This window comes from Pyrgilauda ruficollis, unplaced genomic scaffold, assembly GCF_017590135.1.
Source record: "Pyrgilauda ruficollis isolate IOZ18807 unplaced genomic scaffold, ASM1759013v1 scaffold61, whole genome shotgun sequence".
Lineage (NCBI taxonomy): Eukaryota > Metazoa > Chordata > Aves > Passeriformes > Passeridae > Pyrgilauda > Pyrgilauda ruficollis.
The window spans coordinates 314,909-339,488 of NW_024527822.1; the positions used below are offsets into that span (position 1 = coordinate 314,909).

General features: G+C 43.1%; 1 protein-coding gene across 1 annotated transcript in view; it reads right to left on the bottom strand.

The window, feature by feature from the left end:
• SFMBT2 (Scm like with four mbt domains 2) overlaps positions 1-24,580 on the bottom strand; it is a 102,817-nt gene that overhangs the window by 58,394 nt on the left and 19,843 nt on the right. The window contains exon 4 of the mRNA XM_041483773.1: positions 23,441-23,681. Coding sequence (XP_041339707.1) covers positions 23,441-23,681 — 241 coding nt within the window. The remainder of the gene's footprint in view (positions 1-23,440; positions 23,682-24,580) is intronic.

Consider the following 24,580-nt stretch of genomic DNA (forward strand, 5'->3'; position numbering starts at 1 on the left):
CAGCTCTCCCAGCTTGAGCTATACATCCCATTTAGTTATCTAAATTACTTTAAATGTGCATTTAAATGTACTTAAAATTATCAAACCTTGCACTGCTGGACTTGAGCTTCCATAAAATAGTGTTTGAACTTGCCTGGAACCATTCTAAGTCTTTTGCAGCACTGATTTCACACGACTTCCAGAAGATTTATGACCTTTGCATTATTTACGATGAAAAGAACAGCCTGAGAAGAAATGGTTTAGATTTGGCACTTTCTGTCTCAACACTCCTGCTGTGTACACCTCATCAGTTCCTGTCCACCCACCTCAGGAAAAAGAAAACAAGCTGAATTTTGGCGCCAGGGAGAGGATAGTAATTGTGGCAATGAATGAGGCTGGAGTCCCTCTGGCTCAGACTTCTGCCTCTCCCTGAGAACAGCACTGGGTGCAGCACAGAAAGGTGCAAGTTGAACTCGATTTTGGCTCATTCCCACGAAGTTGTCAGCCAAATTTCTGAATGCCAGAGCTTCACTACCAAGGAATGACAAATGTGATAAAAAGCACACACTTTGAACTTTCAAAGCTGGCAGGAGTTGGGGGGAGGGAGATGGGGGGAGAATAGGATTTTCAAAGTTGACAACAGATTAACAGATTTCAGGGGCTTCCACTTCCAGATGCCCAACTGAAGATGTCATAACGATGCCTGATTCACAGATCTGGCTGTCTGTCAGTCAGTCTCCCAGTGCCTTTCAGAGAGGGGAAAAAAAAAATCCCCTGTCCTTTTTGAAAGAATTGCACCTCACAGTTTGACATCTAAATAAGCTCCTCTCCACACTCAGATCTGGATTAGAGGCTTCCAAAGTCCAACAGTCACAAGGTGACCTCTGTTTTCAGACTAAACAGGCTGATCTGAAAAAAAACCAGAGCTATTCTCACTTTCTAGGTGGTTTCAGAACCATCCTTCCCATACAAATCTAATTTCTAGGGTTTTCCTACATTATGCTTTTGTGGCATAGATAAAACGACTCTGAAAACCTCTGAGAGGCAGGAAATTGCACTGGAAGTTGTAGAAACAGGAATTTGTACCTTCCTCTGTGCCTACAGAGCACAATCAGCCTTCTCAGTTTTACAGTTCAAGCCACCACAGTGCAAATATTAATTTTTAGTAGTAATGAAGTGAATCTGAATGATCACAATATCTGCAAAAGCCTTTGAGGCCCAAGCAAAATGTTAAACAAATATATTCAAACCAAGGAAAATCTGCTGGGTAAATGAGAATAGCTCTCAGTGCAATGCATGGGTGCCCAAACTGAGCATCCCTCTCCAGAAATGCTGCTGCTCCTCTGGCAAATCAGACTCCTTCAGCACCTGGGGACTGAAGCAGTGAACTTTCCATCACTATTTCCCATTTTCCCTCATTACCTACAGGAAAAGGCTCTACTGAACCTCTCCTACTGCTGGACAGGCTGGGAGAACTCTGCTTTTTTTCTGCAGCTGGCTGGCCAGTTGGTGGGAAGGGAAGGTGGCCAGGCTAAAGAATCCTGCTCCATGGTGACCTAAACTCCACTAGCAATCCTGTTTTCAAAACATTTTCAAAACAATAAATTAATTCAGTGAGTCATCCATGGGCTTCAGACACCTGAAAAAGACCCAACATTTCCTTCCCCAATTCCTGAGGAGCAGCTCTAGTGATGCACCACCAGTTCCCAGACTCAGGGACGGGCTGGTGAAGGTGAACCACTCCCAACAGACCTCAGTGAAATTATCCACACCTGCAAAAGTAAAAACCAGTAAAAAAAAACCTTGCAGCTCACTGCCTCCTTCCATGAAAAAATGATTGTTTCAGAGATAGCCTTCTAGTTTGGCAAATATTACAGCAAATTCTTGAATGAGAAAGGAAAAGGACCTTTCCAACATTAAGACTCAGCTTATAAAATTGAGTGCCCCGTCCAGAGACCTGAACTCCACCAAGAAATGGATCGTATCCAATATCCCTCAAATTCTTCCCACTTTACTCAATTCACCTTGCCCAGAACATCTCTGACTCCAATTCCTCCCTCTCCTTCTGACCCACTGCCATTCCCTCACTTTTACTCATTGGTCCCATTTTCCCAAGCTGCATCCTGAGACTCCAGGACATTTGGACCTGGCACCACCTGAGGAGCAGGGGCTGCTGCCAGCTGGTCACTGGCTGATGTGCAAAGCCCCATCAGTATTTATCATTTAAATTAGTATTATCATTAGGTATTAGTATTTATCATCAGGTTCTCCCCATCAGCTGCTCAAGCCCAGCCCTTTCCCCTTGCTCTGTGCGTGCTGACCATAAAAACCATTCCAAGAGCAGCTGGAAATGCTGGAGCAAGGCACACCCCATCCCCTCCAATCCCCCTGAACACATGCCCCAGAGCCAGGACAGCAGCTTCATTCCCTGCAAAATTCCCTGTGAAAAAACCCTGTAAATTCCTGTGCCCTGCCTCGGCACATAATGGGTTCAGATTTATCTGCCTCTCTAGAGAAATAAGAGATTAAAAGCACATTCACAGTCCCATGACAGCACTGAGGCACAGGCACTCCATTCAATGAATATGAGATACTATTATCACATTAGCAACTCTTGGGATTTTATCTCCTTTTCTAGTAGTTGCTGTTTTGCTGAGAGCCACTCCTCTCAGGTTTACATGGAAATTCTCATTTTCCTTTTTTTTTTTTTTAACCCCCAAGAAGAGGACACTGCAAAGTGCAGGAAAAACCTTGAAATCTGAAAGACCAACAAGAAAATGGGAAGAACGTGGTTGGTTTTTTACTTTTCATGACTGTTTTTTCCCCCAAGGCACCCATTTGATTGGTAAGAACAAGATTCAGGGATCTGAACTGCTGCATTTGGTAAAATAGAGTAATGGAAGCATAAATAACTTACAGGCATACAGCACCTAAAAATAAGCTACTCCTTGGAAACACCTCAGCATGCCCCATGGATACGTGTGCCCAACAAGCAGTAATATCAAATTATGCTCATTTTTGTCCATACCTAAAAAAAACCCAACAACCAAAAAACAACAAAACAGTCTTCATGTTGGGTTTCTTTTTTTTTTTTTTTTTTAATAACACAGGATCACCAGCAACCTGTCGACACCTCTACTAGAAAATCCCCACTGGAACACATCAACCTCTAAACAGCAGAGTTTTAATTTTCTCATATGTGAAGAACAGCATCTTAAACAGCTTTATAAAATGGTTTAAGATCTTTCAGATTAATCTGCTAAGTGACAACACTTTCAGTGTGGAAACTATTTTTATCATTAAAAATTTAACTCTTTCCTAGGACTGGAATGAACAAAAACAGTTAACAAGGGGAATTATAGCTGGGCAGGACTCAGGCAATTCTTTTCCCTCCGTTGCAAAATAAACTAAAATACCAGGATCTCATTAAAAAGATTAATTTTCTAAACAAATAATTCAGGATGTTCAAAATTTAATACACAAATTAGATATATATATATATACACACACACTAGATACTAGATACAAGAATGAGATATACATTTAAGATACATTAAAGTAAAGCTGCTGGTGTCAGAAATAAATGCCCAGAGCCTGGAGAGAAGGATCCCAGATCAGCAGGAGAGCACCTGAAGGGCAACACAAGGGAATTCCAGCCACTCCATACAGCAGGGCTGGGTGGAGATCTGCTACAGGTCACCCAGCCAGGAAAACTAAGGCTGTACAGGGTGTGGAGCATCCCAAGTCTAGTGGAAATGTCCCTGTCCATGGCAGGGAAGTGGAAAAATATGATCTTTAAGGTCCCTACCAACCCAAACCATTCTGTGACTCTGTGACGAGATACGCAGTTTTTTAAAAGCTAAACAACATATTGCAAAACTATAGAAAGCTTACAATATTGACATTTTCTTTTAATTTTGAAGTTGTCACACATTCAATGCAATATTTATAAGTTACAAAAATATTAACACATAAATGTTGCAACTATGTTATAAAGGTCTAAATGATGGAGTCGAAATGAGATGTCTTTATATCAAAATAACATAGAATGCTAAAACAATTTGTTTAGACTTCACCCATCAAAACAATTTGTCAAAACTGACATGTTCTCACAAAATATTTCCATTTTGATAAAGCAGCATTTTGACAGGAAACGGTTGAATCCCCACATTTTCATTCCTCTTGCTGAACTGTTTACATCCCTGTGAACCAGACTGGATGTGAAAACAGGATGAGGGCTGAGTGCTGCCCCAAGTAAAGGCTCAGGCTGTTTCTGAACCCTCCCCAAGACCTTCAGGGCTGGGAACACACTCCACTGCATACCCTACAAAGCCAGATCCCATATTAAGAATTTCCAAAATAAATCAAGTAAAACCTATGTTTAAAGAAAAATTTACTTAGTGCTTTGACGACATTATTCATAAAAATGACTATTTGCTTTGAATTCTTTTGTGGGCTCCCTGAAAAAAAGCCAAATGGGGCTAAAGACATCTTCAAACAATTTCTTACTTAAAACTTCAAACAGTCTTCTGTTCTCACAGCAGCAGAGTTCTGTGGTTTGAACTGGATCACAAAATAATGCAAATTCAGTCCAGAAAAGAAAAGGAAGTGCATCAAAAGCTGTTGATCTGATTTCCTTGTGGTGCAGCCACAAATACCATGAGACCCCCAACTTCAGAGCTCAGGCATTGTCTTCTATCCACCTGTCTTAAATAAAGTGTTCAAGGAAAATTATATTATATAGAGAGGATTTTCATGGAAACCAGAAGCCATAAGCAACTGCCCATCAAAGAATGCAGGTGCTCAAAAGACACTTCTGGACCAGCAGTACTCTGTGGTGCCATTCATGTGAATTTACAACAGGCTAATGACCAGATGCTGGAAGGAAGTGTGAAGTCTGTAGGAGAATGTGTAACTCTTGCATTCTCTGAGTAGATGATCCCTTAAGCTGTTGATGAATCTGCTTGATCTTAATTATCTCACTTTTTAAAAAACAAAACTGAGTAAGTGCAAACTTTAAATTAATGTTTAGCCCATGTGAGCTACTTAATTTAATAACAATATTCTGCATGTTTGTTAAATTTTCTTCAGGATATTTGGTGTCCTTTGTTTTTTCAAGCTATCCAAACCACCCTGATCTCATTTCTAAGAGAAGATTACACTGTAGTTTCTGTGGTCCTGACCCAAGAAAGGGCCAGCACACAGACTTTAATCCTTGCACACCCAACTCTGCATGAAAAAGCAGTCCTTGATTAGAAAAAGTAGAGAGGAAAAAAAAAAAAACCAGATAAAGGCATGAATACATGCTGTAGGTTCTCACCTGAACAACTCCCTTACAGTTTTTTTTCTATTCAACTACACTGAATTTCAGTACAATACGACTTTCATCCTTTCTGCTGCCATTCAGCATTTCCAGAAATTATATCCTGCTTATATCCTCTGGGTTAAAACAAGTAAGCTCATGAGCAAAAAGCTGCTTCACTGTCCACAGGACACTTTGCTTCCTACCATCCTTTGAGCCCTTCACAGAGGTGCACACCATTCCCCTCGGGTTTCTCTCGTCTTTAATTAACTGCTATCCTTTTAACAATAAAAAAGCAGCGAGTGGTTTGGGAGCTGCTTTTTCATTTCTTGAAGCTTGCACTGGCTACAAACTCCAACCCAAGTGCAGGAATTGTGGGTGGAAAAGGTGAATGTGGGGTGCTGTGGGAGAAAACCATCAGTGTGTCCAGAGTGAGTGGATGCTATTATACTTTTTTTTTTTTTTTTGATAATGCAAAATCTAGTAAAAATCCCCTCCATGAACTCACTGCAGCTCAGGAAGCTGAACAAAACACTTTGTCCTGGCAGACACCACCAACCACTGAGGCCATCCCATGCAGTAGGATCAGCTGTCTTCACCCCAAACACAACATTGTGGATACAGACACTCTGCTGGCATCCCACCCTGTGGCTTTCTGCTCCCAAGTCCAACTGCCCGAGATCAGAAGAGAAATTTGCCTCCTAGACCCCACCAGCACAATGTGCCACAAACCCAGACCAGCCTGTCCTGACTCCCTGAGCACAAGAGCCTCAGGCACCCACCCAGCAGTAAATTATCTACTCCTAAGTACTGTGATTAATTACCTTCCTTCAGTCAAAGTCAATACTTGTCTTGCACTGAAGTATTTAAAATAAATTTTTAGAAAATGGATAAAAAAGAGAGGGGTGCTGATAATGGGAAGGAACTCTGTCTTGGTGGTGTTACTTATCAATTGCAATCAGATCATGTAGATAAGGAACAGCAGCAAATCCATCAAGCTCCCCTTGCACTTGTCACATCCCTTTGTTCCAAGGCTTCACCCAGGTGTGATCAGCACCAGCCAGCCTGGAATCACCCAGACACAGCACTGCTCTCCCTCAGGATCTGGGAATGGGGGAAGAGAGATGCAGATGGGACATGGCAGGAGGAGAGGGGAATTAATCTCTTCCCACCCTTCACCTTGCAGGGGTGCAACCAATTCGTTCACCTGGTCCTTCAGCATAACAAGAAGTCACCTGGGGCCATCCAGCCTTAACAGGTTGGAACTTAATGATGAAGCATTCAACTGTTCAGAGCATTTACCACGTATTTATAGCCTAGGTTAACGGCTGGGCTCAGTGATCTTTTCCAACCCAAACAATTCTACGATTATTTATTTATTTTTAAGGTGTTTTTACACTGATTTCACCTGGAACACAATTCTACAATGTTGTCACCTAGACTAGGTACCAAAACCCACGCTCATTAATACCTCCAAAACTGGGAAGGGAATGCAAAATTATCTTCTGGACACAACCATTTCTAAGTGAGTGTCCTGGTTTACCAAAACTGGGAAGGGAATTAATTATCTTCTGGACACAACCATTTCTAAGTGAGTGTCCTGGTTTAGGGCAGATTTTGGGAGGAAACTTCTGAAGGGGGTCTTTTCTAGAAAGCAAATTCAAGCAGCCCCCCTGCCCAACCAGTTCAGGAGGTAAACCTCCTTCAAGAAAAGTGCAAAAAATCCCTATTTATGTAACAAGCAAAGTATTCACAAGCACAAAAAAATGGATAATATTAAACAATGGAACCTCTCACTCTTCTGAAGAGATGGCAAATTCAGAAGGTCCTTGTCATGGGGTATAAGCTCAGCTCACTCAGTCTCTTATCAGTCTCTCCTGTGCTGGGAAATGCCACATCCCAGGCTCCAGTGGGTCACAGGCATGGGCTCCTGGTGTTTTTCTGGATTTTCAGTCCAGAGCAGGCTGATCAGTTCCAAGAAGAAGAAAAGCCAGTTTGGGGAACTTCTCTGCCTCAGCTAGCCAAAAGCTAACTAAAAGCCAGAGAGAGCTCTTTCCTGCTGCCCATGCTGCAGACAACACTGTCTGTGAGAAGGAAAGCTGAAGCTCTTATCTCTGTTTTTGGATACAGCCACCTCAGACATTCCACTGCTTCTCCTTTCCCCCCTTGGCTCCCACATCTGGTTTTAAAAGCACAGAACTCAATATCCAGCATAAGCAGAATAGACCATTGGGGATACAAGCAGCATGAAGTCACCCCAGGACACTGGGTCAGTTATCAGCAGGCATGAATGAAGGCTGAAAATCATCCTGATTTTGTTACGGAATGCAACGTGGCACAAACGGGCTGATTTTAGTCTCAGTCACTTCTGTGATAAATTAGGAAAAAACCTGAGTTGTAACTACAAAGTCAGAGTGTTTCACCCAGAGTTAGCCATTTGTGCTCCTCCAAAATTTCTTACCTGAACAGAAATGGCACACTTTAAACAACAGCAGTAACAATGCTCTCTGCCCCATTGAATTCTAGGAACAAGGTAACTGAATTTCATTCTTGTCAACAACAGTCTTAGAAACAAATCAGGACTGGCTGACTTAAATAATATTGGATGTGTACACAGAGTTCCTGAAAGGCATTTCTGAGAGCCAGGCAATGCCTGGATTATGAAAGCTCTGCACACACCACATAACCATAGGGGTTCTCCCATCATTAGTATCAATGACCATTAGGGTGATGGCTCACTGTGAAAATGAGCATCCAAACTCTGCAGCTCCTGGCACTTAACCCCAAGCCTCCACGCACATTCCCTGATTATTTTTTCCTTCCTTGTGCATTAAGCACCATGCCCAGGGCTCAGAAGAGATGGATCATGAGCACTGAGAGCTCCAGCTCCCAATCTCCAGACCCAGGAGTCTTAATGAAGGCCTTGTCAAATCAGCAGTTTGGGAGCTTTCAGGGAAAAGAGGGGGGAACCTGGTATTGTGACTGTAATTTCTACGTCAGGTTTTAGCCCATAGAGATGCAAGCATAATAGCAATAACATTGTGAGAGTCCTGTTATTCAGGGAAAATCAGCATCTTAACCAAGCAAAACCAGATCACAGAGCTGAGAGTGACTGCATCAGGAGGTTATGAATTCACCTGTGTGAGAAACAAGTACATACACCAGATTCCTTGCACTTAGCAGGCATTTGCATGGTTATTTCCTTCCAAATTGTAGCCCCTCTGGGTGAAACCAAAAAACTATTTAGCCATCTATGCAGGCAAAGAGATTTACTGTGGCAGGTAGACAGAAATGCACAGACAAATGTAACTGAAATTGTAAAATCCCGAAAAGTTTAAAAGTTTTAAAAGTTAAAGTTTTAAAAGTTTTTTGAAAGTAAAATTTAGAAGTTTTGAAAGCCATGGGGGAAGGTCCTTGTGCTGCTTGCCCAGCCATCAGTCCTGGTAAAGTCTTCCTGTAGCAGTCCACAGCTCCTTGTGCACTAGTTCCACATCAAAAACACAGAAAGAGGAAAAAAAGCCTGTCTACAAAGCAAAATGCTGAATTCCTAGATAAATCCCCATCCAAGTCAGAATTCCTAACCACAGCCAGAACTACTGCAAGCCAGCCAGCAGCTTGGTTCAGAGCTGAATCAGTATTTCTGGGCAGCATGGGCACACGCCGGCCCATGCCAACAGCAGGTGTGCACTGGGGTCTTTCACACAAAATGACATTGCCCCAGGTGTCACTGATGCCCACACAGTGAAAGGAAGAAAACCTGGAGGTCTCCTGAACACCAAACACCCTCCCCTTGGCTTACCTTAGCAATGGACACAAGAAGCAGCTCCATGCCCTGTGCCTTTGGGATCTCACAGACCAACCCCAAATAGATTTTGTGGCATAACAACACCTAAAATTTATGGGTCATTCCATCTGGGGATGTCACTGCAGTATAAATATCCTGCCCAGGGCTCTGACCTCACACCTCCAAACTCCATCCAATTATCCCCCACACTAAGTGCCTCTTCTCACTCCCAAACCCCACGGTCACTTTCTGAAGGATATTCTTTGGAGACAGCTCTGCAAAACCCAACAAATTTACAGCAGCACAATGTTCTTACATAAAGCATAAACCAGTTCACTGCACAATTATGTTGTTTTTCCCTGGTAGTGCCAACAGTCTACAGCAAATATCCACTACAAATAAAACCATCAAAACATAGAAGACAAATAGAGGGATGTGATGTCCAAAAAATCCAGTCTGATTTGGGGTTGGGATTTTGGGTTTTTCTTTTTTGCATTTTCTGCATTCTACGGAAAGAAGAGAATGAGTGGGGAGGATGCTTGCAGTTTATTGTATGCATTATACTGTTTAATACACAACAGAAGAAATATCAACTGAAAAAAAGAGAAAGGACTGAAGTTTTGGTTAATGCTTAAAACTGGGGGAGTGTTTTTTTTTAGAATCACAGAATGGTTTGCACTGGAAGGGACCTTAAAGATCCTCTTGTTCTATCCCTACCATGGGAAGGGACACCTTCCAGCAGACAAGGTGGCTCAAAGCCCCATCCAGCCTGGCCCTGAACACTTCCAGGGATGGAGCAACCACAACTTCCCTGGGCAGTGTGTTCCAAATTTTTTCCAACTTCTTTTTTTTTTTTTTCCAGCAGCAGCAATTTCAAAGGGAAAAGCAAGCCATTACTAGTTTCAGTCTCACACTCCCAACACAAAGATGCATCCCAGAGGCAAGAGGCAAAGGGATTCTTTGCTGCAAAACTCTGTCAGGACTCAAGGGGAGGCTGGTGCCACTGTGCTTGAGTTAGTGAAGAATTTATGTTTAAAGAGACTGACCTGAAACAGAGGCTAGACAGAGTTGAAGGAATAAAGTAGGAATTTATTATAAGGTCTTCAAAGGATACACCTTGGGCAGTACAAGAGCCTGGCTGTGGGCTCCAAGATGGATTGTAAGGTTTGATTTAAGGATTTCCCTGTGACTCTCCCTAAATCTCACTGCTCATCCCCAGAGCTTGGGACAACAATGGAAATCCAACCATTCCCATGACCCAGCACCCTCCCAAATTATCATGGAAATAGCAAACAAGCCTCATTCACCACGACTCCAACTTCTGACACCCTATGAAGCAGAAACATATGTTTTCAAAAAAAAACCCATCAAACTCATTTCACAATTTACAGTGCGTTCTGTAATTAATCACATTTGTATTGCCAGCTCCTAATGACTGAATCCCGTTTAATCACTCTGGAGCCTTTCAGCTGTGTGATGTGAGCACCACAAATCAGAACCTGCAGGGCCTGATGAACATTCATCATGCATCCTTCCCGAAATTAATGGTACAGTCAAAGCACAGCCAGGCCCCATGAGGTGCTCAACATCCTATGCACAAAATGTAAATTCATAACCATCATCACAACACCATCAAAGAAATACTCCATCAAGGCTCATTTTGTGCTTGCTAAACATGTGTTTTCTTCACTTGGAAACAAAAAAGGGGCTTGAACTATAAATCCCAGGATCAAAAACACCCCCCGAAACTTTGAAGAGTTTAAATCTGAATTGGAGATCAACGTGGAACATTATGCAAGGCAACGTGTGAAATGAGAATAACAATGTGCTACAGGACCTGAAACGGGAACAGCTTTTCCACAGTGCTCTAAATTTCCTTTGAATTATAAAACTTTAGCTTCTCCATCAGCCTGGGATATTCTGACTGGAGATAATGATGCTCTGGTGAACCCAAATGTCTTCACTGCTAAATCAAATATTAGTGCAGAGCCATGGTTCATTCAACTGGTTTGTGAGCCCTTAATCTCGTCTTCATCATACAATGCTAACTCTTAAGTTTTTTTGGCTTCTTTCTAAATAAATTCAGATGTCTTATATCAACAGGCCTTCCCAAAAGATGCACCTGCTGAAAAGGTAAAGCTCAGCAGCAGAACTGCTCAAAGCAAAGCAGGAATCTATGGAAGAGGTAATTTCAGCAGTCGAAACATTCCGGGTGTAGATGATTCCCATGGGCAGAGACTCCTCACTGACCTTCCCAGAGCTGCTTGGCACAGGAGAATTGTAGATTTCCCCCTCTCCAGGTTTTGTACTCATCAGGGCAGAGCCCTGGCAAAACACATAGCAGGACAATTTCCTCAATCTGGAAAGGCTTCCCCTGGATATAATTAATCTTCTACATCAACTCCAGCACTTTTGGAAGTAGCTACATTTTTTACACCTAAAAACACTGACTTTCCCCTCATTTCTTCATTCCCAAGTGACAGCGTGGGTAAAGAAGCTTTTTTTAGCTACAAAAACAGGAGGTGGATGCTCTGCCTCTCAACACAAAGTAAACCATCAATCAGGATGGGTTTCAGCATGTCCTTAAGCTCATTTGTGGGTCTGGGTTTTATTTCTTCTGTGACCAAAATCAAATGGAAGCGAGAGCATGCACACAGAGACATAGAATCAGATTATTTGAGAATTCAGAGCGAAAGTTCTGCAATGCAGAAGGGCCAGAACTGACCCAGAATTTGGTTATCTGGGTTAGAAGAATTGATTTTTAGTTGTCATCAGGAAAATGCTTTATAGGAACATCCCTTAAACCTCCACACTGTGTTATCAGCCACCTCCACGGGCTCCAGGAGCATATGGTCTGCTTCAGGAATCCAGCCCCTTCCACGGTGACTGGGAGCCCACATTATCATGCATAATGAAGGAAAAATCAAGTGCAAGTCACAGCTGGCTCGGGATCATGCTGGTGCTTGCATCTGCCACTAGCAGCTTCCCAAATTCACTCCGTGCCTGTTCCTCACGAATCCAAGGTGCACCTGAAGGAAAGCTCTGCTGAAGACATGGCACTGGACATGCTGGCTTGTCCTTGGCCTAAAAGAGCTCAGAAAATCCTCCCTCAGCACTAAAAGGCATAATTTAATAATCAAACTGATCAAAAAAGGTACACTGAAGAAGAGTGTACTTGAATTTTGGCATGCTCTGGATCAAATCTCTTGTGTTACTCACCCTCCCCAGTTCCTATCCAATGCACCAAAAATATCACCTCCTTCTCTGATATAAACACCCAAAGCTGTGCCTAACTTTGAATATTAAAGACATGGTTTTTTTTTTTTTAAGTCTCCACAGATATCTCCAATAGAGATTAATTAAGTTTGACCACGCTTTACCTTTTATATCATTAACTGCCTAAGTCTAGTCTTACAGTTGAAGTGGCATTTCCATTCCAGAACTCCTCTGGGGAAAATTACAGGAGACTGGGGAAGGGAAATTAAATTCAATTATCAAGAATGACAATTTAAAAATCTCTCAAACTAATAATTTTTAAGAGTATTTTATTAAAAATGCATTCAGCCAGACATTAATTAAATTGACAATTACAAAAACGAGTGGTCTGCACCCACTGTTATGCTTTCAGGGTCAATCATCCCATTTTTCTGTGGTTTCTGGGCTTTTTAGCTCCACAGCTTGAGAGGAGATGTCCCAGGACATGGTGTGAGTGTGGAAGAACAACTGTGGATATTCACTGCTGGATATTCAAGGTGTGGGGATCTCCAGAGTCATGAGCAAGGTGCACATGTCAGTGGTGCTTTCTCAAAAAATGACACTGTAGTCTCCTCAGTGACAACACACCAAGCCTAGAAAAGGGGTTTTAATTCTTCTGTTAGATACTGAAGAGATTCTCAACTTTTCTGCATTTTGTTTCATATTCACATGGTCTGAAACAAGGAGCTGGATGATGCCAAACACTGGTTAAACTCAGAGCAACGGGGCCAGTAATTCTGAAACTTTTTTTTTTAAGGAGCCTCACAGAGGCTGATTATGAAATAATTTCCATCTTGACACTTAAATGTATTGGGAGGAGGATTCTGCTTTTTCACTCAGTGGATGGAAGAAGTTTTTTGCAAGAATTGTCAAAGAGAATTTTTTTTTTCTGAAATGGTCTCAAAGGTACCACCCAAAAAATCTACCCTGCTCCACTTGCTGCTAAAGAAGGAGGAAATCTCTACTTGCAAAAAAGTCTGGTGTCTGCTCACAGCCTTTTCCTGCAGTATTTCCTTGGAAATGCAGCTTCTCATTCAGTCTCTGCCTCAAGCTGCAATTACTCCTCTCCTGCCCTATCTCTGATCCTCCAGCACAACCTGCACTAAACCTCAGGCTCAAAACCAATGGTTTGGTCACGGTGGAGGCTGCAGACTGTGATCAGAATCATCAGCAACAGAAGGCAAAGCCATGGGGTCTCAACTGCTCACCTCAAGTGCTCCAAGCATCCTGAACAGAGCCTGAGTCCCACTGAAATGAGCTTTCCTTGCAGGGGGTCAGGAGCTGCCGCAGAAATTGGTTCTGCCAACATTTTGGGCTGGATAAAGCAGTTTTTGCAGCTCAGCATCACTCGCAAGGAGTTTTGCTGCATCAGGATTTGCTGAAGTTTAATGCTTTTGCTGTGCAACGGGCTTGAGCCTTGATCTATAGAGACAGAATCTCACATGGTGCCTAATAACACCACCAAAAAAATGGAACTCGGATCTGTGTGGGTTTGGACAAGCAAAATTCCCTCAGTTTCTAACACAACCTCTCTTCTAATACAAAGCCCTGCTCATATGTAGCAGAAACCTCAAGGGGCCAGACTCCATCCACTCAAGAGGGATAAATTTCAGTTCCCAAAGTTGCCCACTACAAAATCAACTGGTTCCACAGGAAAAGATAAAAAAGGAAGAAAAAAGAAAAAAAAAAAAAAAAAAGGAACTTTTGCACCTTTTCATGGCAAAAGCAGCTAAGAAATGCCTCATTCCATGCAACACCAACCCCACCATTCCATGCAAGGTGTGGGGTTGAGAGGATCCCCAGCTCATGCTGATGCCTTCCCAAAGTTAGCTCTACCCCTCCAATCACCCCTGCTTTTACCTCCCTACTTGCCCCATTTGCTTTTCACTTGCTGGTCCAGCTGTGAAAACATCAACTGGCTTCAGTCCTGCTGTTCCCAAGGAGAAATCACATCCCCAAGGATTTTTTAGAAATTATTGCAAAAGACATGGAACACAGAGCTAACACATACCCTGATTTCCTCCTGGCCATTTGTCATGACTGCCAACCATAAAGAAACTTCACCAGCACACCCGAGCCCCAGCCCTGCCAAGAGCCTGAGCTTGAAGAGAATTTCCATCTCCCTTCACAAATCTCTGATATCCAGTGCAGAAATGTCCAAACCTCGCTGGCCATAGGAGGCCAGACTCCAGAGCACTTTGGGCTAGTCTAGTCCTTCAAGCAGCAGCAAACTGGGTGCTGAAGGCTTCCAAAACCAAAAAAAATCCTATTTGCTTACAATCAGAAATGACCAACATGCTCAAGTGATTTTCCTGCTGGATAATGACCTCAGCTGCAGTCCTGAAACACCTCCAGCTGTGATGGTGGAGGATGGATGGCTCCTCAGGTTTTAGAAAAAGGAGAAAGTCAGGAGTTCTCTGCCTTGAAAACCCAGATGCACCATAAGGGCAGGATGAAATGAATCAGTCTCTGATATTCAGGCATCTTCCAAACAGCGGAACAGGTATCAGGAGAAAACAAACACAACTGAGTACAGTGCTGTGTACAGAAATGAACTAATATCAAGCTTGACTGAAAAAGTTGATTAAATTAGTTTAATTTAAAAGCCCAAACAAACCCTGAAGGAGGTTCTTTGTTTATTGCTTTTTACCAACAGCACACTTTACAGAAGAAGCACCATGTGGGCATGAAATATTCATTCATTAAATCTTTCATAAAGCTCCACACTATTGGTTTCACTCAGGATATATTTATAACTTGTCAAAGTCCCCGAAAATCACTGCTTTTCCTTTTCCCCCCCTCCAGACTGTTTATAAAAGGATTAGGCTTTCAGTTTTCATTGCAATATCCCTGATCCTCAGCTTTACTGTTGCTTGTACACAAGGTGCTGCTTCTTTAATCATAACAGGATTCATCATTCAGCCTTCCCTGCACCACCCAAAAGAGACCCTTAAAATGCTGCAAACCATCCAGCTGCTGTGGGAATGGCAGCATCACTCCTTTATGGGGGAAGGCAGCAGCATGTGGAGATAAAAGTCAGAACAGAGAGTCCACCCAAGCGAGGGAAAAGCAGGCAGAGAGTGGATTCACTGCAGCAGGGCCATGTCTGAGTCACTGGCTTTCAAACCTCATCCACTGGAGAACCACTTCTTGAACCCTTCCTTGGCTGCCAGCCAACCTCCAGATTAAACCCCTGCTCCGAGCTGGGTTAATAACACACTAGAGTAAACAGTGCTGCATTATCCTCAGTGTTAGCTGTAAAACTAAGTCATATTTTTTTACAAGGTTTGCTGACTACACGGCTCAGTCCAGTACGGGAACAAGGACAGGCTACAGTTACAGATGAAAAGTATTTCCATTTAGAAATCTGCAAAAATCCAGGATTTACATTAGGGGACAAGTGCATCTGTGAAACTGCCAACCCTCTAAGGACTTGCACTGATATCTAATCTAGGTGAAGGCCAAATCTGATTTTTCCAAATTATCCTCAGTAATACTCTGTTCTGCAGAAGATGTCCCTGCCCATGGCAGGGATTAGAATGAGATGATCAGTAAGATCCCTTCCAACACAAACCATTCTTGGATTCTATGATAAAAAAGCACCCAAATACAGATGCTGAAGAGGCACTTGAGGTGCCCTGCAGGTTGCTGAGCAGTTCTGGTGCCCACAGACACTGCACACATCCCTGCCTCGCTGGACCACAGGCTGCCTGGTCAGGCCTGCTCCTTTTTCCCTTCCTCCATTTGCTTGTGAGCATGAATAAATATAAATACAGTATAAGCAGATGTTGTTGTCCCTGGAAACTAGGCTTGCTGGGCATGTTCTGCTGAAACAGCTTCTTACTGGAAAATTAGGTTTTGATAAAAAGTGTGTTTCGTTTCTTGCTTTTAATAAACAGAGCTTACTTCATGTGCAAGCTCTGGGCTTTCTTTTTTCTGCTGGAAAACTAAACAATCTTGCACGGTTTCAGTTCTTCAAATGCCTGATCCTCAGCAAGGACTGGGTTCCCCAGGCACAAGAGCATCTCATGGGAATGGAGGAGAAGAATCTCAGGATGAATGCACAAGGAGAGGCCAAAACCCTCTGAGAAAAAGTCTAACCCAGGCAAAAGGGCAAGGTGGGACCAGCACCCATTTTTGAGGCGCTGAGTCTGCTGCAACTCAACCCAAAGACAGTTTTTTGGGTGTTTAAACCAAAGACAGCCACCCTGATGTTTTTGAGTGCAAAAACGCTGACTTTTTCCTGAAGGAAAATGCTGGTGAGCACAAAGCAGAAGCTTTGAATTTATGGTTTCATGAAGGCGAGAAAGGAACTTTTCTAAGCCAGTTCCACCAGATACTCAAGAGGAGCAAGAAGAGTGACCCCAGCTGATGAGACTTGGCCTCAGGGGAAATTTTCCCCTCAGCAGAGAACTGAGAGTGCCCCAAGGTCACTACCTGAGCCACAGGGCCCCTGCAGAGCCAAGGCTGGGAATCCTGTCCACATTCCTAAATAACACTTGTACAGCACTCCCAAAACACTCTAAATAAGAAGACCTGTGCTGAACCAAACAGTTTTCCCCCTCGATTTTCTCCATCACTCACAGAGCCACAGCAGTGCACACCGCACATTTCCCACTCAGGACGTGTTTTTTGGTCTAAGTTTCACAACTGAAATATCAGGATAAATCATCTACTCCCCACTCCACCTAATAAACCTGCCAGCATCTCATCCCTGCAAGGCTCTCTGCAGTTATGCCTCTGGACCTGAAAAATTATATTAAAAGGAAAATCAAAACAGAAGATGTTTACCTCAAACCCAACAGACCTGGAGATGATCAAAACCCTCTGCATTTGATAAAGTCTACAACTCAAACTTCTTGCAAAGCCTGACCCATGGCCAGGCTGTGCCACATTTACACAGTAGCTCAACAATTAATTATATTCCCAAAAGACACGTGGGGGGCTGTTATGCTCAGTTTACCCCAAAAGGGCCTCACTTGGCAATACTAAGTCTTTTGAAAGTAACTAAAGCCAGTAGCACATGAAAAAGATTTACAGTTTCACACAACAGTGAAAAGAGCATTTTCCCTATCAAGACAACATTACCCTGATGGCACTCAAGCCACGAGCAGACTCTTGAATTTTCCCATCCCAGGTTGAGGGATCTGAATCATGCCAAGGAAGGGAAGAAAAAACTACTGAGGGTGCTGTAATGAAAATATGCTTTTCTCAGGAGCAAGTCTGCAAGGGCTATGAGGGGCTGGGAGGAAATGCCAAGCCATGACATGCTCCAATGAATTCCAGCTCCTGGAAACTCCCAAAATACACCAGAGTCAACTGACCTGACTCCTACCACAGCAAATTTCAGCCAAACCCAGCATTTTTACCTCCTCTCCTCCCCTTTGCCGTCATCAGGAGAGCTTAGAGAGAAAAAAAAACGAACTATTTTTTTATGTGCTCATTAAGTATGATCTGCTAAATGTTCTATGCCAATGCATAAAGCTGCCTACTATGCTAATAGAATATTTAATTGACATTTATTTGCTGACTAGTTATTTATGCTAACGTCATCCCTGCATAATTAATAGTCTGCTAAAGTCGACTTGAAAAGCACACATAAAACACTGTACTAAGAGTCATTTGCAGCATTTAAAATAAAGAAATCCTACCATCTATTTACATTAGGTTAGTCTAAACTCATTTTTGATGGAATAACAGGATAAAGATCGGGCAGAGATTTTAAGAAACAGCCCTGTATACTGCTTTAGAAACATCCACAGGCTTTGACAGTGCAACCTCCCAAAGAAGATTTCCGAGTTTCATTTTACTTGGCTCGAGGGCCCAGTTCTTAGCTGATGTAAAACAGCATAAGCTCAGTGAATGCCTACTTATTTTCTCCAGCCTCAAGCTCTTAGGAAGTAATATTTCAGGTGAAAGAGCTAAACTGGGGCCACATCTGCTCTCCATATCAGTAAAAAAGCAAAAGGAGAAGTCCACCCTGCCCATCTGATCCCTCTACCTGCAAGTACAGCTTAATTTTTACTTCCTCTGGGATGAGATCACCAGGGGGAAGATGACTTCATTTAAAAAAAAAAACAAAACCCCAACTATATCCATGACTGTATTTTCTGAAAGGGAATCTCTGAACACCCTCATCCACTGTCAAAAACATTATCTCGCATCTCTGTGTCCTCCTTTTGAGCACCCACGGACAAGCTTTGCATTCAGCAAGGGAGATCCAATAATGATGCTGAAAGCCAAGGGTATGGGCCACATCACCACCACCCTGAGCTGTGACCCCAAAAAAAGCCTTCTGTGCGCCTTGGAGTGACATCAAACCCACACCTGCAACACAGCAGACCATTTTCTGGCCTTTCAGAATCATCCTGCTGTAAATTTCAACAAGGGCAACCAGATTCATTTCTCCCCTTCTTTACACTGCTGACCTCAAAGAGCAGGATTTTGCTCTGTGATAGATTCACATGATAGTATATAAAACCAACCAAACAAAAAAAGCAGTAAGTTGTCATTTGAAGGTAACCCAATATGCCATGGCGCAAGTTTTATCTCCCTTTTCAACCATATCCTGCCCAGAATCTGACCCAGCTCTTGGAATCACAGTGAAATTTCCCTCCTTTGCCCTACATCTGGGATAGGAATTAATCTCACCTGACAGCCAGATGAAAACCTGCCTCAAATACTGACCAAATGATGGTGTTTGCCTTCACAGAAAGCCTGGGCAGGCAAAATGCTTTAAGTCTACCCTTCTTTATGGTAGATTTGATGATTAAACTTCATCAAGCTCAGCACCATGAAAGAGAAGGTTATTTCAACACAGGATCAGACTTCTGAACTTTAATCCTCCTTGCACTGAGGCAACAAGGAAGTAAAAGCTGCTCTCCTACACAAAATCACAGTGGGACTGATCTTCTTGGTCACCAAGCCCAGGTACAGCCAGTGTTCAGAGGTTTCCCCATTCGCACCAGCCCACCACAAAACCAAAATATAGACCTGGCTCTCTCCCTGCTATGTTTCTTTCCATCTCCACACACTCCAGCTCACAGATCTGCACACAGAAATGCCCTGTTTGAATTTCCATCTGTGAATAGCATCAAAGCAGAGCCGCTGCTGCAGTTCCAAGTGTACAAAACAATCCCGTCATCCGGTGTCTTCAGCTCATTCCAGGATGCATTACAACAGTGCCAGGAGAGCCTGGGCTCTGTCAGCTCAGCTGGAAATCTGCAATCTGCACAAAAACCCCCGAGCGTCAATCACAGGATGTCCCTGCTCTTTCACAATGCATAATTTAGCTACTACACTTGTCAGGTTCCCCACGCCGCTCCTGCGCCCGATGGTGGATGTGTCCAGGAACTCAACTGTCACCAACACAGGAAAACAGCACATGGAAATGAACAGCCTAAAGGACACCTCTTTTCCTCTCACTAGTCAGCAAAGTTTAGTTAGGCTTAAATTTTTAATGCTCAGTGGGTAAAAGGGATGAAGGATGCTCAGTCCAAGGGATGAAGGATGGCAACAAACAAGTGCACTAAGAGGAGGAAGAGAGCGTTTGGGGATAAATGCTATCCGTGTTTCCATGCAGGCTGATACAATGGGGAAATTTTAAGTAACTGATGGAAAATCTGCCTTACATCCCACCCTTACAGTGCAGGAAACAAAGCCTCCCACATCACCACAGCCCTGCCACTGCCAGTGAACCCTGAAGCAGGTTGCCCTTCCTCATATGAACTACAAGTGCTGAAGGGCCTTGTCAGGAAGGATGAAAATTTCACACTCAGCTACACCAGGCTGTAGTTACCCACTGCTTACACCACAGTTAATATGCAATAAAGAAGAAATCTCTGTCCCAGGACGTGACATTAGAGCTGATCAGTGCCAAAGCTACAGACCATAAGGACAGCTTCACACTTGCCTCAGCTAGTTCATGAATAAACATCCAATTCATTCAAATGAGTTCTATATTAACTAATTTAAATAATTTTCATTTTGCTTTGAATGGTAAACAGATCTATTCTGCCAGGATAGTTGAGTTTGCAATTCAAATTACACACCGATTTGTAATGAGAAAAATATAATTAATGGCAAAGCTTGAAGTAACTACAATTTTACTCCTTTGATTTCCTGTGAAGGAGGGGGTTGGAGCGTGAAGCTCACAGGCACACGTGCACTCACACCATCCTGCCATAAACCAAGACATTTTATTGCCACCTCAGGTATTCCTGATCTGGTGACTGCACCATCACGTCACAGGAGGACAGAACATGACTTGACATTTTACTCACAGGCCACGGGCCTCATGATGCAACTGATGTCACCCCATAAATAACGGAGCAGCAGCCTGCAAATGAATCAACTTCCTTCGATTTGGATCATAAACTACAATTATTTGGCAGCCGCCTCTTAAAAGCTCTGTGTGTGCTGGACTTTAAATCAAGTTCTATTGATCTGCTGAACTGAACCAGCCCATTTTGTTGCATCTCTCTCCCATCTAATGAAATTCTTTGTCCCATCACTCCACCATTCCTGTCTGGCACCACATTTACGAGATGAGCAGCGATCAGTCCAACCTGCCTCGTGAGCAGAAACAAAGCATTGTCCCAGTGCTGTCGTTCTGGCTGTTAAACAAGTCCATTTGGGCAACTCTGCTTTTTAACCAAAGCCTTCAGCTCCTGATTAAAATCACAGCCTAATGACAGACAACCAGCCCCAGCCATGCTGTTTGATTGCATGGTCTAGCCAACAGATACAGTCACTGTAATCAAGATTACAGCGCAGAACTGATGCCTTCAGAACCAGGTCCGTGCAATTTAAAGCTGGTTTTTGTTTCCCCCAAAAGTCTGACAGCAAAATGAGAGGTTTAAAAAAAACTCCACAGAGTTCACAGAGAACATCAGCTTCTCTTTTACCAGTGCATAGGTCCTATGATTCTTTAAGGCCTGAAAGCTCAGATCCTCTTGGGCATTTTAGATGCCTCATTCCAAAATATGAGCCAAGCTCTTAAATGCTTAAATCTCTTTTGGAATAACAACCCATGCATTTAATTTCTTCTTTTTGAAAATTATACTGTGACATCTTCAACAAAGTTTATTCACTGAAAATGGGAGTGGGAGTCGGAAAATAAACAAAAAAAAAGCCCCAGACTAACAGGGCAGTTGCCCACATTCAGCACCCGGGTGTCCAGTTACATCACCCACCGGAGAAAAAGGGATGCAGGACACACTGCACACTTGCAGTCACTCAAGCAAGGCAATTCACACAGAGTGGCCACGACCCAAAGGGCAAATTCCAGCAGATCCGTGCAAAGCAGCTGCCTCAGGTTATAAGGGAATTGTTATTTTCTATTACGACATTCAGTAAATTCTCTTACCCTCCTGACCCTCACATTTGAGATTTAGTCTGCAGCACCGTACACCTTTCTGGTAGCGCTGATTGTAATCCACATAATAAAATGCAGTTTAAGAGGCCAATAAAATAAAATACCTCATCCCTCTCACATCAGCTTGATTTACTGGTACTAAGCCAAGAGATTTCTCAGCCATATTTATCTTCAAGGCTTCTTTTTGTTTTCTTTTTTTTTTTTTAAGCAATCAATCTTGTGTTTATTCAAAACACACAGACCAGAACAAAAAGACAAGTTTAGCTCACAGTTGGGCACATGCAAGGCAGGAATGTCAGCTTTGATTCAAGGACTCTGTCTATAGCTCACTTCAGGAGGAAGTCAGGGAACACTTACTCCAGGAGAATTCCCATGTGGCACACAACTGGCACACGCACTGTTTCCAGTGGCCACACAGCAAAAAGGGAAAGAGTAACTTCAGCAGCAGAGCCCTTAAATGAGACTTTCCTTAAATGTATGCACAAGCTGGAGGCTGAATATTCATCTCTTCTTCCCTTGATCCAGAATAAATGGGATATATGGCAGGAATACTTAGCAGCAACACTGACAATATGCCTCTGCCTGGAGCAGTGTAGTAGCAAGGATACACCACAGCTGCTCTGTTGATGCACACAGCCTATATATACATACATATATATATATATATATATATATTTTTATTCTTATACGCTGGGGATCAAATTGTATTATTAACAAACTGCTCCACATGGGCCACTCAGGAACCTACAACATTTCCATTCAGCTTCTGTGCACCTAAGAGCTGCCAATCAGGACATGCCCTAACCAATAATGACCAAATTCTGCTATCTTTAATCACGTGGATCCACCATTGGAATTAAGAGCTGCCAGAGTCTGGCGATGGAAGGTTATAAATTTTCAGGGCAAAACACTTTTGAGTGCAAAGTCAGCTTCTGATTTTGGTTACACCCAAGCTGATCTTGCTTATTTTAGTTTGTTCTCACTCTTGAATTTCACCCCTCCTTTCTACAAGAACAGGACAGTTTTCTCCCTGAAGTGACAATCACAGCATTGCAGTTCAGCAGTAACAAGACATCTCCCTATGGAAGAGCCTTCTGTCACCAGCTAGGGCAAAAATTCCTTTGCTGGAGGCTGACTGGCAAACTGAATCCTGTGGGGACACGACCCTGTCCACATCACCCAACACCAGCTGAGGACCTGGAGTACCCATCCCCTGTCGCATTCACATTCCCTGAAAAATCCCTTGGCCCAGGATTCTTCTCCTGGGAAACTGAGAAGCCTCAGACAAAAAGGGTAACAATTATTATGTCATTTGATTCTCCTGTGTTCTGCTCATCTGGAATGTGTTTGGAGATTGTCTACCCACAGGTGATTGTTTCATTGGGTTTTGTTATGAGTTGTTTTGACCCATTGGCCAATCAGTGCCAAGCTGCATCCAGATTCTGGAGAGAGTCACTAGTTTAATTATTATCTTTTTAGCATTGTGTAAGTATCCTTTCTGTACTCTTTACTACAGTTTAGCATAGTATTCTTTAATATATTACAGTATCATAAAATAATAAATGAGCCGTGCTAAACTGTTGTAAAGAATACAGAAAGGATCCTTACACAATGCTAAAAAGATAATAATAGGAGTCAGATTCATCATCCCTTCCTTCTTCGCGGCACCCCGCAAATACAACAACCCCAGAAATCTGAAAGCCCAACACCAGAGCAGGACCCCAGCAAAGCAGGCAGAACTCACCATCTGGAGGCATCAGGACCTTGTTGTTCTGCGTGCACCAGCCCACGGGGTGCAGGTCTGCTGTCATCACGTCACACCAGAAGTCTGCCCTGCGGTCGTCGCCGTAGCCGCAGTAGCGCAGCAGCAGGAGCTGCCCGCACGTGGTGATGATGGTAGCCACCCAGTACGTGTCTGGGTTGCTCTTGTTGGCCACTTCTAGTTTCATCCCGGGCTGGAAACTGCTCTGAAGGCTGATTTCAACCTTGCAGAATGAGAAAGGGATGGTGTTACTTTTTCTGCTGGGTAGGGAGCTGCTCTCCCCTCCCCTGGAAATGCTGCTCTTTGTCACTGTCATATTTTCTGGAAAAATTATCTGATTTGCTTCTCCTATGTTTGCTACTTTGGAACGTGGTAGGTGATTGTTTCATTGGTTGCATGTGAATTGTTTTTACTTATTGGGCCAATTACAGCCAGCTGTGTCGGGACTCTGGAAGAAGTCACGAATTTTCATCATCATTCTTTGTAGCCTTCTGTCTGTATCTTCTCTCTATTCTTTAGTAGAGTTTAGTATAGCATTCTTTAACATTATAATAACATAAAATAATAAATTAGCCTTCTAAGAATATGGAGTCAGATTCAATCATTCCTCCTTTGTCCTGGGGACCCCGAAAATACCACAGCTCTTAAAGAGCAGCGCTGGGATAGGACATGAGCTGATTGTGCTCCTAAATCCAACCACCTCCTTCTCCATCTGTCTGAGCAGCTCCATTCCTACTTCACTGGCCCATCATGTAAGTCCCACAGGCTGTGAAGTCAGGTGTACTGCATCCAAGAGAGGACTGGCACTCATCTTCAATCCCTACATGTCACTAATGCCTTGGGTACGGTCAGCACAACTCAAATGAAGTTTCATTTCCCAGGCAAATCACAGGACACAGAAAGGCAGCTATGGAGCACCTCTAGGAGTTAAGCCCAACTACAATAATTGGTCACACAACAACACTGAAGCCCCTCTAGAGGCTTGACAAGCATCAAGGGCTGAATGCTGCACCAGGCAGACCAAGGAGAGAATTTCCACTGCACCCATCCTCAGCAGCTCAAGCCCCAATCAATCCCCCCATGGAAAACCAGGTTATGACCTGCCACTGAAAGAAGTGAATT